A 15771-nucleotide genomic window follows, 5' to 3' on the forward strand; every position below is an offset into this window, starting at 1 on the left:
CTAGATATTTTATTCTTTTTGTTGCAATGGTAAACGGGAGTGTTTTCTTAATCTCACTTTCAGATTTTTCCTCATTAGTATATAGGAATGCAAGAGATTTCTGTGCATTAATTTTGTATCCTGCTACTTGACCAAATTCATTGATTAGCTCTAGTAGTTTTCTGGTGGCAGTTTTAGGATTCTCTATGTATAGTATCATGTCATCTGCAAACAGTGACAGCTTTACTTTTCTTTTCCGATTTGGATTCCTCTTATTTCTTTTTCTTCTCTGATTGCTGTGGCTAACACTTCCAAAACTATGTTGAATAATAGTGGTGAGAGTGGGCAACCTTGTCTTGTTCCTGATCTTAGTGGAAATGGTTTCACTTTTTCACCATTGAGGACAATGTTGGCTGTGAGTTTGTCATATATGGCCTTTATTATGTTGAAGAAAGTTCCCTCTATGCCTACTTTCTGCAGGGCTTTTATCATAAATGGGTGTTGAATTTTGTCGAAAGCTTTCTCTGCATCTCTTGAGATGATCATATGGTTTTTCTCCTTCAATTTGTTAATATGATGTATCACGTTGATTGATTTGCATATATTGAAGAATCCTTGCATTCCTGGAACAAACCCCACTTGATCATGGTGTATAATCCTTTTAATGTGCTGTTGGATTCTGTTTGCTAGTATTTTGTTGAGGATTTTTGCATCTATGTTCATCAGTGATATTGGCCTGTAGTTTTCTTTCTTTGTGACATCTTTGTCTGGTTTTGGTATCAGGGTGATGGTGGCCTCGTAGAATGAGTTGGGGAGTGTTCCTCCCTCTGCAATATTTTGGAAGAGTTTGAGAAGGATAGGTGTTAGCTCTTCTCTAAATGTTTGATAGAATTCGCCTGTGAAGCCATCTGGTCCTGGGCTTTTGTTTGTTGGAAGATTTTTAATCACAGTTTCAATTTCAGTGCTTGTGATTGGTCTATTCATATTTTCTATTTCTTCCTGGTTCAGTCTCGGTAGGTTGTGCATTTCTAAGAATCTGTCCATTTCTTCCAGGTTGTCCATTTTATTGGCATAGAGTTGCTTGTAGTAATCTCTCATGATCGTTTGTATTTCTGCAGTGTCAGTGGTTACTTCTCCTTTTTCATTTCTAATTCTATTGATTTGAGTCTTCTCCCTTTTTCTCTTGATGAGTCTGGCTAATGGTTTATCAATTTTGTTTATCTTCTCAAAGAACCAGCTTTTAGTTTCATTGATTTTTGCTATTGTTTCCTTCATTTCTTTTTCATTTATTTCTGCTCTGATCTTTATGATTTCTTTCCTTCTGCTAGCTTTGCGGTTTTTTGTTCTTCTTTCTCTAATTGCTTTAGATGCAAGGTTAGGTTGTTTATTCGAGATGTTTCCTGTTTCTTGATGTAGGCTTGTATTGCTATAAACTTCCCTCTTAGCACTGCTTTTGCTGCATCCCATAGGTTTTGGGTCATCGTGTCTCCATTGTCATTTGTTTCTAGGTATTTTTTGATTTCCCCTTTGATTTCTTCAGTGATCACTTCGTTATTAAGTAGTGTATTGTGTAGCCTCCATGTGTTTGTATTTTGTACAGATCTTTTCCTGTAATTGATATCTAGTCTCATAGCGTTGTGGTCAGAAAAGATACTTGATACGATTTCAATTTTCTTAAATTTACCAAGGCTTGATTTGTGACCCAAGATATGATCTATCCTGGAGAATGTTCCATGAGCACTTGAGAAAAATGTGTATTCTGTTGTTTTTGGGTGGAATGTCCTATAAATATCCATTAAGTCCATCTTGTTTAATGTATCATTTAAAGCTTGTGTTTCCTTATTTATTTTCATTTTGGATGATCTGTCCATTGGTGAAAGCGGGGTGTTAAAGTCCCCTACTATGATTGTGTTACTGTCTATTTCCTCTTTTATGGCTGTTAGTATTTGCCTTATGTATTGAGGTGCTCCTATGTTGGGTGCATAAATATTTACAATTGTTATACCTTCCTCTTGGATCGATCCCTTGATCATTATATAGTGTCCTTCTTTGTCTCTTGTAATAGTCTTTATTTTAAAGTCTATTTTGTCTGATATGAGAATTGTTACTCCAACTTTCTTTTGATTTCCATTTGCATGGAATATCTTTTTCCATCCCCTCACTTTCAGTCTGTATGTGTCTCTAGGTCTGAAGTGGGTCTCTTGTAGACAGCATATATATGGGTCTTGTTTTTGTATCCATTCAGCCAGCCTGTGTCTTTTGGTGGGAGCATTTAATCCATTTACATTCAAGGTAATTATCGATATGTATGTTCCTATTCCCATTTTCTTAAATGTTTTGGGTTTGTTATTGTAGGTGTTTTCCTTCTCTTGTGTTTCTTGCCTAGAGAAGTTCCTTTAGCATTTATTGTAAAGCTGGTTTGGTGGTGCTGAACCCTCTCAGCTTTTGCTTGTCTGTAAAGGTTTTAATTTCTCCATCAAATCTGAATGAGATCCTTGCTGCGTAGAGTAACCTTGGTTGTAGGTTTTTCTCCTTCATGACTTTAAGTATATCCTGCCACTCCCTTCTGGCTTGCAGAGTTTCTGCTGAAAGATCAGCTGTTAACCTTATGGGGATTCCCTTGTGTGTTATTTGTTGTTTTTCCCTTGCTGCTTTTGATATGTTTTCTTTGTATTTAATTTTTGATAGTTTGCTTAATATGTGCCTTGGTGTGTTTCTCCTTGGATTTATCCTGTATGGGACTCTCTGTGCTTCCAGGACTTGATTAACTATTTCCTTTCCCATATTAGGGAAGTTTTCAACTATAATCTCTTCAAATATTTTCTCAGTCCCTTTCTTTTTCTCTTCTTCTTCTGGGACCCCTATAATTCGAATGTTGGTGCGTTTAATATTGTCCCAGAGGTCTCTGAGACTGTCCTTAGTTCTTTTCATTCTTTTTTCTTTATCCTGCTCTGCAGTAGTTATTTCCACCATTTTATCTTCCAGGTCACTTATCCTTTCTTCTGCCTCAGTTATTCTGCTATTGATCCCATCTAGAGTATTTTTAATTTCATTTATTGTGTTTTTCATCGTTGCTTGGGTCCTCTTTAGTTCTTCTACATCCTTGTTAACTGTTTCTTACATTTTGTCTATTCTATTTCCAAGATTTTGGATCATCTTTACTATCATTATTCTGAATTCTTTTTTCAGGTAGACTGCCTATTTCCTCTTCATTTGTTAGGTCTGGTGTGTTTTGACCCTGCTCCTTCACCTGCTGTGTGGTTTTTTTGTCTTCTCATTTTGCTTATCTTATTGTGTTTGGGGTCTCCTTTTCACAGGCTGCAGGTTCATAGTTCCCGTTGTTTTTGGTATCTGTCCCCAGTGGCTAAGGTTGGTTCAGTGGGTTGTGTAGGCTTCCTGGTGGAGGGGACTATTGCCTGTGTTCTGGTGGATGAGGTTGAATCTTGTCTTTCTGGTGGGCATGTCCACGTCTGGTGGTGTGCTTTGGGGTGTCTGTGGCCTTATTATGATTTTAGGCAGCCTCTCTGCTAATGGATGGGGCTGTGTTCCTGTCTTGCTAGTTGTTTGGCATAGGGTGTCCAGCCCTGTAGCTTGCTGGTCGTTGAGTGAAGCTGGGTCTTGATGTTGAGATGGAGATCTCTGAGAGATTTTCACCATTTGGTATTATGTGGAGCTGGGAGGTCTCTTGTGGACCAGTGTCCTGAAGTTGGCTCTCCCACCTCAGAGGCATAGCCCTGATGCCTGGCTGGAGCACCAAGAGCCTTTCAACCACATGGCTCAGAATAAAAGGGGGAAAAAAATAGAAAGAAAGAAAGAAAGAGGATAAAATAAAATAAAATAAAGCTATTATAATAAAAAATAAGAAAAAAATTATTAAGAATAAATGTATTCAGAAAAAATTTTTTTTTAATTTTTAAAAATAGATTTATTAATTTTTTATAGTAAAAAATAAGAAAAAAATTAAGAAAAAAATTTATTAAGAAAAAAGTTTTTAATTTTTTAAAATAAAAAATATGAAAAAACTTATTAAAAAATTTTTTTAATTTCTAAAAATAGAAAATAAGGAAAAAATTATTAAGAAAACATTTATTAGGAAAAAAATTTTTTTAGTTAAAAAAAAAACAAAAACAAAAACAAAAAACACGGACGGACCTAACCCTAGGACTAATGGTGAAAGCAAAGCTATACAGACAAAATCTCACCCAGAAGCATACACCTATACACTCACTAAAAAAGGAAAAGGGGAAAAATTAATATATCCTGCTCCCTAAGTCCACCTCTTGCATTTGGGATGATTCGTTGTCTATTCAGGTATTCAACAGATGCAGGCACATCAAGTTGTTTGTGGAGCTTTAATCCGCTGCTTCTGAGGCTGCTGGGAGAGATTTCCCTTTCTCTTCTTTGTCTGCACAGCTCCCGGGGTTCAGCTTTGGATTTGGACCTGCCTCTGCGTGTAGGTCACCTGAGGACGTCTGTTCCCCGCCCAGACAGAACGGGGTTAAAGGAGCAGCTGCTTCGGGGGCTCTGGCTCACTCAGGCCGGGGGGAGGGAGCGGTACAGAGGAGGCGGGGCGAGCCTGCGGCAGCAGAGGCGTCATGATGTTGCAGCAGCCTGAGGCGCGCTGTGCGTTCTCCCGGGGAAGTTGTCCCTGGATCACGGGACCCTGGCAGTGGCGGGCTGCACCAGCTCCCGGGAGGGGCGGTGTGGAGAGTGACCTGTGCTCGCTCACAGGCTTCTTGGTGGCGGGAGCAGCAGCCTTAGCATCTCATGCCCATCTCTGGGGTCCGCGCTGATAGCCGCGGCTCGCGCCCGTTTCTGGAGTTCATTTAGGCGGCGCTCTGAATCCCCTCTCCTTGCGCGCCGCGAAACAAAGAGGCAAGAAAAAGTCTCTTGCCTCTTCGGCAGCTGCAGACTTTTTCCCGGACTCCCTCCCGGCTAGCTGTGGCGCACTAACCCCTTCAGGCTGTGTTCACGCCGCCAACCCCAGTCCTCTCCCTGTGATCCTACCGAAGCCCAAGCCTCGGCTCCCAGCCCCCGCCCGCCCCGGCGGGGGAGCAGACAAGTCTCTCGGGCTGGTGAGTGCTGCTCGGCGCCGAGCCTCTGTGCGGGAATCTCTCCGCTTTGCCCTCCACACCCCTGTGGCTGCGCTCTCCTCCGTGGCTCCAAAGCTTCCCCCCTCTGCCTCCCGCAGTCTCTGCCCGCGAAGGGGCTTCCTAGTGTGTGGAAACCTTTCCTCCTTCACGGCTCCCTCCCACTGGTGCAGGTCCCGTCCCTATTCTTTTGTCTGTGTTATTTCTTTTTTCTTTTGCCCTACCCAAGTACGTGGGGATTTTCTTGCCTTTTGGGAGGTCAGACGTCTTCTGCCAGCGTTCAGTAGGTGTTCTGTAGGAGCAGTTCCACGTGTAGATGTATTTCTACTGTATCTGTGGGAAGGAAGGTGATCTCCGCGTCTTACTCTTCCACCATCTTGCCCCCTGTCATTGTGGTTTTGATTTGCATTTCCCTGATGATTAGTGATGTTTAACACCTTTTTGTGTACCTGTTGTCTGTTTATATGTCTTCTTTGGAAAAATGTCTATTCAAGTCCTTTGACCATTTTTACATTGGATTATTTGGGGTTTTATTTTGTTTTTGTAATTAAGTTGTATGAGTTCCTTATATATTTTGGAAATTAAGCCCTTACCAGATATCTGATTTGTAAATATTTTCTACCATTCCATAGGTTGCCTCTTCACTCTACTAATTGTTTCTTTTGCTGTGTAGAAGCTTTTTAGTTTGATGTAGTCTTGCTTGTTTATTCTGCTTTTGTTGCCTGTGCTTTTCGTGTCATATCTGAAAATTTATTGCCAAACCCAATGTCAAGAAACTTTTTCTTTATGTTTTTTTCTAGGAGTTGCATGGTTTCAGGTCTTACATTTAAGTCTTTGATTCATTTTGAGTTGGTTTTTGTGTATGATATGAGATAGTGGTCCAGTTTTCCCAATGCCATTTATTGAAGAGACTATCCTTTCCGCATTGTGTATTCTTGGGACCCTTGTCAAAGATTAATTGACCACATCAGGCTCTACTTCTAATTCTAGTTCTCTGGCTATTTCTATCACATCTGCCGTTACTTCCTCCACTGAAATCTTGAACTCCTCAAAGTCATCCATGACTTCTTCCAAACTCCTGTAAACGTTGATATTTTGACCTTTCCCCATGAATCATGAATGTTCTTAATGGCATCTAGAATGGGAATCCTTTCCAAAAGGTTTTCAATTTACTTCACCCAGATCCATCAGGGGAATCACTACCTACGGCAGCTATAGCCTTAAAAAATCTGTTTCTTACATTTTCATTCCTCATCTCACCTGTCACAATCTATCCAGATCCAAAGCATGACCACAGGGTAACCAGCTGAAATGCAACAAGTTCTTTAGCCTACAATTCCTGTATTGATTGATTGTCTAATTGACAGAAGTATTTCTTGATTCAACAAACATTTATTTGTAATTTCTACTTTGTTCTAGGTGCTCTTCTGGACTCTGAGTATAAGAAAGAAGGAGAAATTGTGCCCTCCTGGAGGAGCTCAGAGAGCTCTTTGTTCCAGATCTTACTGATAGAGAGTAGCAGAGTCAAGGTAAGAATCCAGGTGTCATGATTTCTGGCTTAGTGCTTTTGCTATAAGGCCACATTGTTTCTGAAGTTTAAAAGTTTGACCAATACCAAAAGCAGAAAATGCTCCACAGTGATGTAAGCAAATCAGTACCTCTAACTTATGGTAGGTTAATAAGGGCCTCGGTATTTTGGAACTATTAAAAGTAACCTATGGAATCTGAGGTAATGGACCCTAAAGTCCCTACAATAGGGATCAAATTCTAAACCTAAGAAACATCCCCAAAGACAAGTACTAAAACATCAGAGGTATTGGTTTTAAAATATAAAAGCACAAAAGAAAGTATTTAACGTATCAAGACAAGTATTTAAACGTAATTGAGGTCCTTTCTTAACGACTCAGTTAAAGCGATTATACACGTGGGAGATGGGATATCTTCAATTTCCAGCTTGAGCAGCTCTTCCTTGCTCCTTGCTGTAGGGAGAGACTTTTAAGACTTGGTGGCTGATTGCACTTGTACCTCTTCATCAGGAAAATAAAGCAGTCAAAGCAGGGCAAAGGGGACTCACAATTTTTGAGTGTCATTGAGGTGTCCTGAGTTTTATGCGTGTTGTGTCATTTAATCAACAAAACAGTCTTATGTGGTGGGGATTTTTGTCCTCATTTTACTGAAAACTAAATTCAAATTTTTTTTTGGCCATGCTGCATGGCTTTTAGGATCTTAGTTCCCCAACCAGGGAGTGAACCTGGGCCCTCAGCCGTGAAAGCGCAGTCCTAACCATTGGACCGCCAAGGAATTTCCTAAATTCAAATATTTTAAATACTATGCCCAAGGACACAGTTTGTAAATGGTAGACTCAGAAATGATGGGACTTCCCCGGCAGTCCGGTGGTTAAGACTCTGCTGCTTCCGTTGCAGGGGGCAGGAGCCCTGGTCGGGGAACTAAGATCCTGCACGCTGTGTGGCACCGCCAAAAAAAAAAAAAAAAAAAGTAAAAAGAAATGAAACTAGGCTGGTTTAGTTCCAAGGTTCATGTTCTTTGCAGCATACCATGCCACCTCCAGGGATGAGAACAAAATTTAAAGGAGAGAAAAAAACCCTGAAGATGAAGTAGGGAAGATTATAAATAAGGAAGGGCTAACATTTAGATATTTTTTGAATTAACAGATATACCAGCAGAAGGGCTGGGCTTATAATGTTTGTTATTCTCTAATCAAACATCACTTTTCAACACATGGTGCCAGGAACCAAGCTCAGGTCCCTCCCTTGCTTGTCCTGTACCCAGGAGCAAACTTTCATACTCATTGAGAATTTCTGAAAGATTCTGCCTTCATCAAGAAGTAGAAAGATAAAATCCTGGGCTCTGGAGGCAGAGAACCTGTGTTTAAATACCACATTTGCCACCAACTAGATATATGTAGACAGATTTTTTACCTTTCTTGTGTCTGAGTTGTCTCAATGGGGATAATAATAATAAAGCCTCACTCCTAAACTCATGGGGAGTAAATAAGATGATACATAAAAAGAATCTAACATGGTGTCTAGTCCAAAGTGAGTGTTCAAAAAAATGTTGGTCTTCCTATTACTATTTTAAAACAAAACAAATATGATAGGTATAAATTGCTTCTCTATACTCAGAGGCAAGAAATGACACATCTCTTTATATTGTAAACAAAGTTTGGTCCATTTCAAGGATTAGTAAAAAGTCCCGTGATTAATTTGGAGGTCCCACTCCTACCCTTTGGAGCATATATGTTTAGAGTTCATGAGTCTCGTTGGAGGAAGATCATTGTTGATGTCCAGGCTTATGTGCCTATTCAGAGATGGTGGCTCTACTCCCCAAATCAGGCCTCTTCACCAAGCACTTCCTAAAATTGTTGTCATTTCTATCCAAGGTTCTATCACTTATTTGATTGTGGCCAGGTCACCACTAATCCCATAAACCCAAATCCAAAGGTCTTCTTTCCCAGTCTTTGGGGTCTAACCAGGCATTTTGAGTCTGAGTCATTCCCTCTTCAATATCTTCTGTTTCTACCTCTTCTCAGATACCTGAGCCTACGTCTCCTTAACACACAAGCCTCTGTAGTTATCACCTTCAAAGAGCCAAAACTTGCCTGGCATATTCTCTTCTCTGGCTCTGAAGAAAAGGCTTTCTTTCTTCACCAGGGGGTAGTGGTAAGGCAGAACCCAGAACTTTAGAAACACAATTCTGGTTTATCCTTACTGACGGAAGAGAAACTTTATTATTTTCCGGTGAGATGGCATCAGAAAAAAACTCAAAGTAACAAGAAACTTTCTCAATAAATTACCTTGTTAAATACATATACATACACTTATATATATAAATATATATATACACTTATATATATTAAAAAATATATATATATATATACACCATTTTATATATATATATATAAAACCAGTCTATCTGTAAGATACTGTAGGAAATGCAAGGAACTTACCTTCTAGTTAGGAAGTGAGACCTAGTCAAGATAAAACAACTGAGGCACTTCTGACCTTCCTGAAATTTCTATCAAAAACCTGAATATCCTTGAAGTGATTTTAAAACATGACAATTTTAACTAAGCACTAGTTTGGAGAGTCACATCTCTGCCTGAAAATATACTTTGATGGCCATTATCTTTGTCTTTCTGCTTCAGTGATGTGGAGACGGATTGGATGCCAGTGTGACAGAGAATCTTCCTAGCTGATTAGGCTTCTGTAGACACAACAAAGGCCATACTTTAAATTAGCTCCAACAGTCTAATCAGAATGAACAGACTACTTGGGTCTGTGATGGAGACATATTGGCAGCTGATGAAGGCTGTCTAGAGGGATTTTGGTGAAAACCCAAAGTATATTAATGCTGAAAGCAGTTTGATTCCAGTGTAAGGATTAAGGGTGATTTAGAAGGAAGTGTTTATGCTAACAATTCATTTCTATTTTAATTTTCTTTAAAGTTTGTCTTTATGTATTAGCTTTAAGAATCATGCAAGATAATAATTTTTCTCATCTCTTTCATCAGTGGTTTAAAAATATTAATTTGTTAAAATAATCACACTCAGGAGCATTTTGATATCTCAGACCACCTCATCAGGATGCCCACTACGATCTGGGGGGGAAAATGCCCTAACTGCAGATTCATGTCTTTTGGTTGAGGAAACCAATTGCATCTTGATTCTACAAACTTGAGCACATTCATCATCTAAGGAAAATCTATATCACTTGTTATTAGAAGACACTGAACTTACTCTCATAAGGAACTTTTCCAGATCTTTTTTTTACATGTTTTTAAAAGTAAATAGAAAACTATCTTAAGTTGGGTTTCCTGGGAAATAAAATTTGAGCCAGAAGTTTCCATGCAGGATGTTAATTGAGGAGTGCTCTTGGGATCAACACCTGTGATGGAGAGAAAGGTGGAGAATGGCAGAGGGAAGGGTTGAATTGTGATGCGATCACAACAAAGCCTCATTGGATCCTAAAGGGAGTTCTGAAACTGTGCTTAATCTTCAGAGCTGGACCTTTATTCCTATTCATCAAACAATGAGTGGACTTGGGCTGCCCATGAGAAGGGGAGGTGACCTTGAGTGAGACTCCTCTCCTGTTGTGGGCGAATGCCAGTGAAGGACTCAGCTGAGGACCTTCAAACATCAGCTGAGGCTCCTAGCATCCATTACAGTCCACCCCTTGATTTTTTCAGATCCATTTGTTTTGCAGGATAAATTCTGGGAACAATTTCTCTAGAATTCTGATTGGTCTCTTTTTTGGGGGAAACTTGCCTGAGAAAAGTTAGTGGGATGAATTACCAGCCCATCTCTGCAATTGATCTCAAGGCTGCAATAGATACTCTTCTTTCCTTCCTCTACTATCCTTTGCTACCCATTTCTCCCACTCTTGGCTACCATCTCTCTTGGTTTACATTACTTGAACTGATAATCCAGACTTCAATCCTGAGGAGTCTAAATCCCTGGTCACTATATCCATGGCTATTGCACATATCCATTTATCAATAAAATTGGCAAGGGAAAACCACACCTGAGTGGATCACCTGAGTACTACACATATGCCTTCATTGTTTAAGGACAGCCTTATCACTTCCGATTGATCAGGGGGCATTGCTTCTAGCAATATGGCTACTCTTTTCCTTCTCTACTGGTTTCTTGGAATAAGGAGCCTGATGTGAGGGTTCATGAGAGTCTTGTTTTGTTTCCTGGTGAAAATATTTCCCTTCTGGGAACTAGACCACTAAACTTATGAAGTCCAGAGTTTCAAGAGTGAGTAGCACAAATTCCCCAGGTGGGCCCACTTCTACTGTAGTTCATTATTTCTAGATTCATGTACTCTATTTATTGAGGGCACAGCTCAATTTGAAGGTTGCTTTCCTAGGATATATGCTGCTTGTAAAGGATATTGTCCTATTCATGTATGGAATCATCTTCTAATTTTTGTCTCACTTGTGCCTTCAAAAGGCTCTTCCTTTACTCCATCAAACCAATGGTTTCTGGATGGTATGGTATGTGCGTATGTGATAGGCCTATGGTCATATACCCACTGCCATACCTCCTTTTCTGTAAAGTGACTTTCTTAGTCTGGAGTAATGTTAGATGGAATTTTATGCCGATGGGTCAGACATTCTCTAAGCCTTAGCATAGGAAGTAAGGCAAATTCATGCTTGAAATCTGTGCCCATTTTGGTCAAGATGAATAACTGCCCCTTCCAGAGCAGAAGGGTTAAATGTATTTAAGTTGACACTAAGTGGCTGTTTTGATCTCCCTGAGAAATGATGCCATATCTGGACCCAACATTCGTCTCTTACCATCACTTTAAACCTCTGTGGCTGGCTGGTTGAACATTTGGCAGCAGGAGCAATGACTAGATCAACCTTGATGAGTGAGTGTCCATGCTAAGCCCATGCATAGTCTTCATTTCACCAACTTAACTACTCCACTATTGCACCCATTGTGTTGACAGTGGAGTGGCCATTGGCCAAGACTGGCTAAACTCAACTGATTGAGTCATTCTGTCTTAATGTTTATTGAGTTCTTCTTCTGTGGGACAAGTGCTGTCTTCCAAGCCTCTGACCAACTGGCCAATCCATTTTCCACTACCTGTATATAGATTCATATATATATATATATATATATATATATAGAAACACCTCTCTTTTTACACAATGTGGATCATTGGGTATCCCAACCAAATCTCTGCCCAATGTGAGGATTTCCTCTCACAACTGTCTTTCAGGGCCACTTCTAAGTAAGAATTCATTTTCAGCTGGTTCCACACATACCAAGATGACCCATGTTCAGCCTGAGCCATATATACCAAGACCAACTTTTTCCTTCAGCATTCTCAGGTCATAAGGGAAACCAGATGAGGCCATAGGAGTGATCTGAGGTGCAACAGTGGTAGCTGACATGGGCTACCTGCCTGTAATGGCCTTGTGCTATTGCCTCTGAACTTGCATGTCTGATCCCAAATGTAGCACTTCCCTTGGATTTCTGGGCACACAGTCACTTGATATTCTAGTTAAGTTACTTAGAAATGGCCTTCACCTTTTGGTTCTTGCTTTTAAGATTTGTTAGTGAGTGCAGGAAAAGAGTTCAACCTAGAGCTAATTACTGAGATAAAACTCTTCTGAGTACCCTACTCCATGCCTCATGAATTATGAGGTTTTCCAGTCTGACTGCAGGGAACAAGGCCCCTTTCCTATGTCTGAGCTCCAGATATTGTTTCCTCTAGTCGTTTTGGGTGATTCTTTCCTGAGTCTTGGGTGATTTTTCTCACATCACGTGCTGATCAGTACTCAGTTGAATGGTCTAAGGGAGCCTCTGCATCCTCTTGGTACCCACTCTCTGATCTGTAGCACTCTGCCCTGCAAACTCTAGCTGCCTTGTTTTCTGCAGACTCTCTTGCTTCCTCAACTAAGCACGTCTGCTGAGCTCTGCTTCAGTTTCCCCTCTTTGAGCTTGTAAGCTCTCTGTGCAGTAACCTGGAGCAATCACAGAGTTCAGCTCACTTTTTCATCCCCTCAGGGATCCCTGTCTTCCACTGCCTAATGTCTAGTATGTTGAAAACTATTGTTTCATGTAGTTCTTCCATTTATTTAGTTGTTTCATGTGGAAGCATAAATCTGGCCTGTGTCCTTGTGTATTAAGGCCAGCTCAGACCTGGTATTCAATAATCCTATAATATCTGGGTATTCCCTTTTTCCAGTGTATGCGATTGGGCATAAGGATATGTCACAGCAAACATTTTGATTTCAATGTGAAACAAAAAACAAGTTCTGAGATATTTTGTTTGTCCCTTAAGTCTATAGCCTATACACAGAAAATCCATGTTATATATGTTTATTATTTATCCCTAGAATTAGGTTACTCCTCATCTGCCCTCTGAAAGTGTTTCATTTATACATTTATTTGGACTCTAATTACCTGGGTACTTGTTATTTTGCTGCCCAATATCCACTGTCCCTTCCTAAAGGTCCTCTGAAATTTATTATTGGGATGATCGCTTCTCCATTTCACTCCTCTATCCAAGGGCACCTGATTCATGGGAGGCCAATCCTGTGCTCCCTTTCTGTTCTCAGAAAATTGTCATTCCACCTGGGCAGGGACAGCCTCACCAGATCCTTCCTGCTATCATTCCTCTATGGTGGTCCTGCATCTTAGCCTCCTGTCTGGTCTTGGTGGCTTTCAGTGCTCTAGTTTTGTTCTCCAGTCTTCCATCAATTCTGAGAGTCTCCCCAATCCATCCAACTTATTTCCTTTTCCATAACATATCCAGAGGACAGTTCTATTTACATTCAATAAATGACCTATCCAGCTTTGTATTATGGTTATGTACATTTCTCTCTGCAACTAGATTGTAAGACAGTGGAGAGCAAGACCCATGATTTATTCATCTTCTTGTCTTCTAGAGGACCAAGAAGAGATGCAGATGCTAAACAAATGCTGCATTAAATTTAATCAATCATCAAATGTTTTTAGCATCTTACTTGTGAAGGATATATTATTTACATACATGAATATGTCACAGTCTTTAAGTCCAACAGAAGTCATAGAATCTACCTCACCTTGACCTATCTTCCTGAGAGAACTTTTGGATAGGAAACGTGCATTTCCTATCCGAAAGTATACAGTAATGAAGTAAAGTCCTTCACGTACGACTGCAAAAATCTCCAGCCATTTTTGCAAAATCTAGTCTATGACCTCCCAAATCTATAAATTGCCATTGATAGCATCTAACTCTCCTTTCTCATGGACACCTTTTAATGCCTGGGCATTGAGTTGCTATTTTTATATTTTCTTCCAGTTAACTGTTTCTTCCTCTGAGGTCCAGGATTGAGAACTGTGCTCTGTTACTTATTTCTTTACTTGTCCCCACCATATGTATGAAGATGTTTTCCAAATCTTTATCTCAACACGTAAGTTCTCAGCTGTGCTCCAGTTTTACACCTACTCTTGCCTGAGGGACATGGGCATATACGTATACTGCCACCTATCCAAGCTAAATCTGGCACAAATTGAGCTTCTCACCTTTTAAACTGTCACCTTGTCATTTTTCCCATCATCATTAAAAATACCATCAGCCCCCAGACTTAGAAAGTGGGATATATCCTCTCTTTTATTACCCTACTCACACAGATCAAGTCTACGAGTCATAGTTCCCCAAAGTAAATCTTTTCCTTTAACTCTCTTCACCTATATACATGCCAACAAAAGAAACAAAATCAGACATGTTTGGAACTAACTAGTAGAGTTAATCTATAGGAAGGAATAAAATCTGCTTCACACAACCATCTCTCATTGATGTTTCTGGGAACCTAACATCTCTAGCTGTAACCCTGAATTGATTTGATTCAGGTAGGAAGAACACAGGATCAGAATGAATATTTTTTTTATCTATGGCCATTATGGTCTAGTTTAGTTTAGTTTCGATTTGTTTTGTATTTTATCCACTTAAGCATAAAAAGATGGTTGGATTCTTCTAAATGTAATAAGATAGTCACAAGATCCTACAGGTAAAAGTACTAAGAAGGGACACAATATATTTTTGAAACCTAGATTTGTTTTTTCTTCATTTAAAAAAATTTTTATTGGAGTATTGATTTACATTGATTTACAATGTTGTGTTAGTTTCAGGTGTACAACAAAGTGAATCAGTTATATATATGCATATATTCATTCTTTTTCAGATTCTTTTCCCATATAGGTTATTACAGAATATTGAGTAGAGTTCTCTGTGCTATATAGTAGGTCCTTATTAGTTATCTATTTTATATATAGTAGTGTTTATATGGTAATCCCAGTTTCTTAATTTATCACTTGCCCCTACGTTTCCCCTTTGGGAACTCTAAGTTCGATTTCGAGATCTGTGAGTCTGTTTCTGTTTTATAAATAAGTTCATTTGTATCATTTTTTAATTAGATTCCACATATAAGTGATATTGTATGACATTTGTCTTTCTGACATTTCACTTATGATAATCTCTAGGTCTATTCATGTTGCTGCAAATGGCATTATCTTGTTCTTTTTTATGGCTGAGTAATATTCTGTTGTATATATGTACCACATCTTCTTCATCCATTCATCTGTCAATGGACATTTAGGTTGTTTCCATGTCTTGGCTATTGTAAATAGTGCTGCAATGAATATTGGGGTACATGTTCTTTTCAAATTATGGTTTTCTCCAGATATATGCCCAGGAGTGGTATTGCTGGATCATACGGTAGTTCTATATCTAGTTTTTTAAGGAATCTCCATATTGTTCTCCATAGTGGTTGTACCAATTTACATTGCCACCAGCAGTGTAGGAGAGTGCCCTTTTTTCCATACTCTCTCCAGCATTTATTGTTTGTAGATTTTTTGTTGATGGCCATTCTGACTGGTGTGAGGTGATACCGCATTGTATCTTCATTTTGTTTGTTTGTTTCATACTGTGTGGTTTATTACTTTATATATATACATGAGTTAACTTTTTGGTTTCATTTTTTATAAACATTTATTTTTCTATCAGAACTCTTGATTATTAAGTGGAATATTCTTTTGATCTAAGGACCTACTGTATAACACAGGGAATTCTGCTCAATATTATGTAACAACCTAAATGGGAAAAGAATTTGAAAAAGAATAGATACATGTATATGTATAACTGAATCACTTTGCTGTGCACCTGAGACTATCACAACATTGTTA

The 15771-nt window shown here is 39.3% G+C and overlaps 1 protein-coding gene across 1 annotated transcript in view; it reads left to right on the top strand.

The window, feature by feature from the left end:
• Window positions 1-15771, top strand: part of LOC309609897 (uncharacterized protein) — a 465108-nt gene that overhangs the window by 339508 nt on the left and 109829 nt on the right. The window contains exon 8 of the mRNA XM_082352029.1: window positions 6489-6598. Within this exon, the coding sequence (XP_082208155.1) occupies window positions 6489-6598 (110 nt within the window). The remainder of the gene's footprint in view (window positions 1-6488; window positions 6599-15771) is intronic.

Source organism: Balaenoptera borealis (genome assembly GCF_965194805.1).
Source record: "Balaenoptera borealis genome assembly, chromosome: 13".
NCBI classification, from domain to species: Eukaryota; Metazoa; Chordata; class Mammalia; order Artiodactyla; family Balaenopteridae; genus Balaenoptera; species Balaenoptera borealis.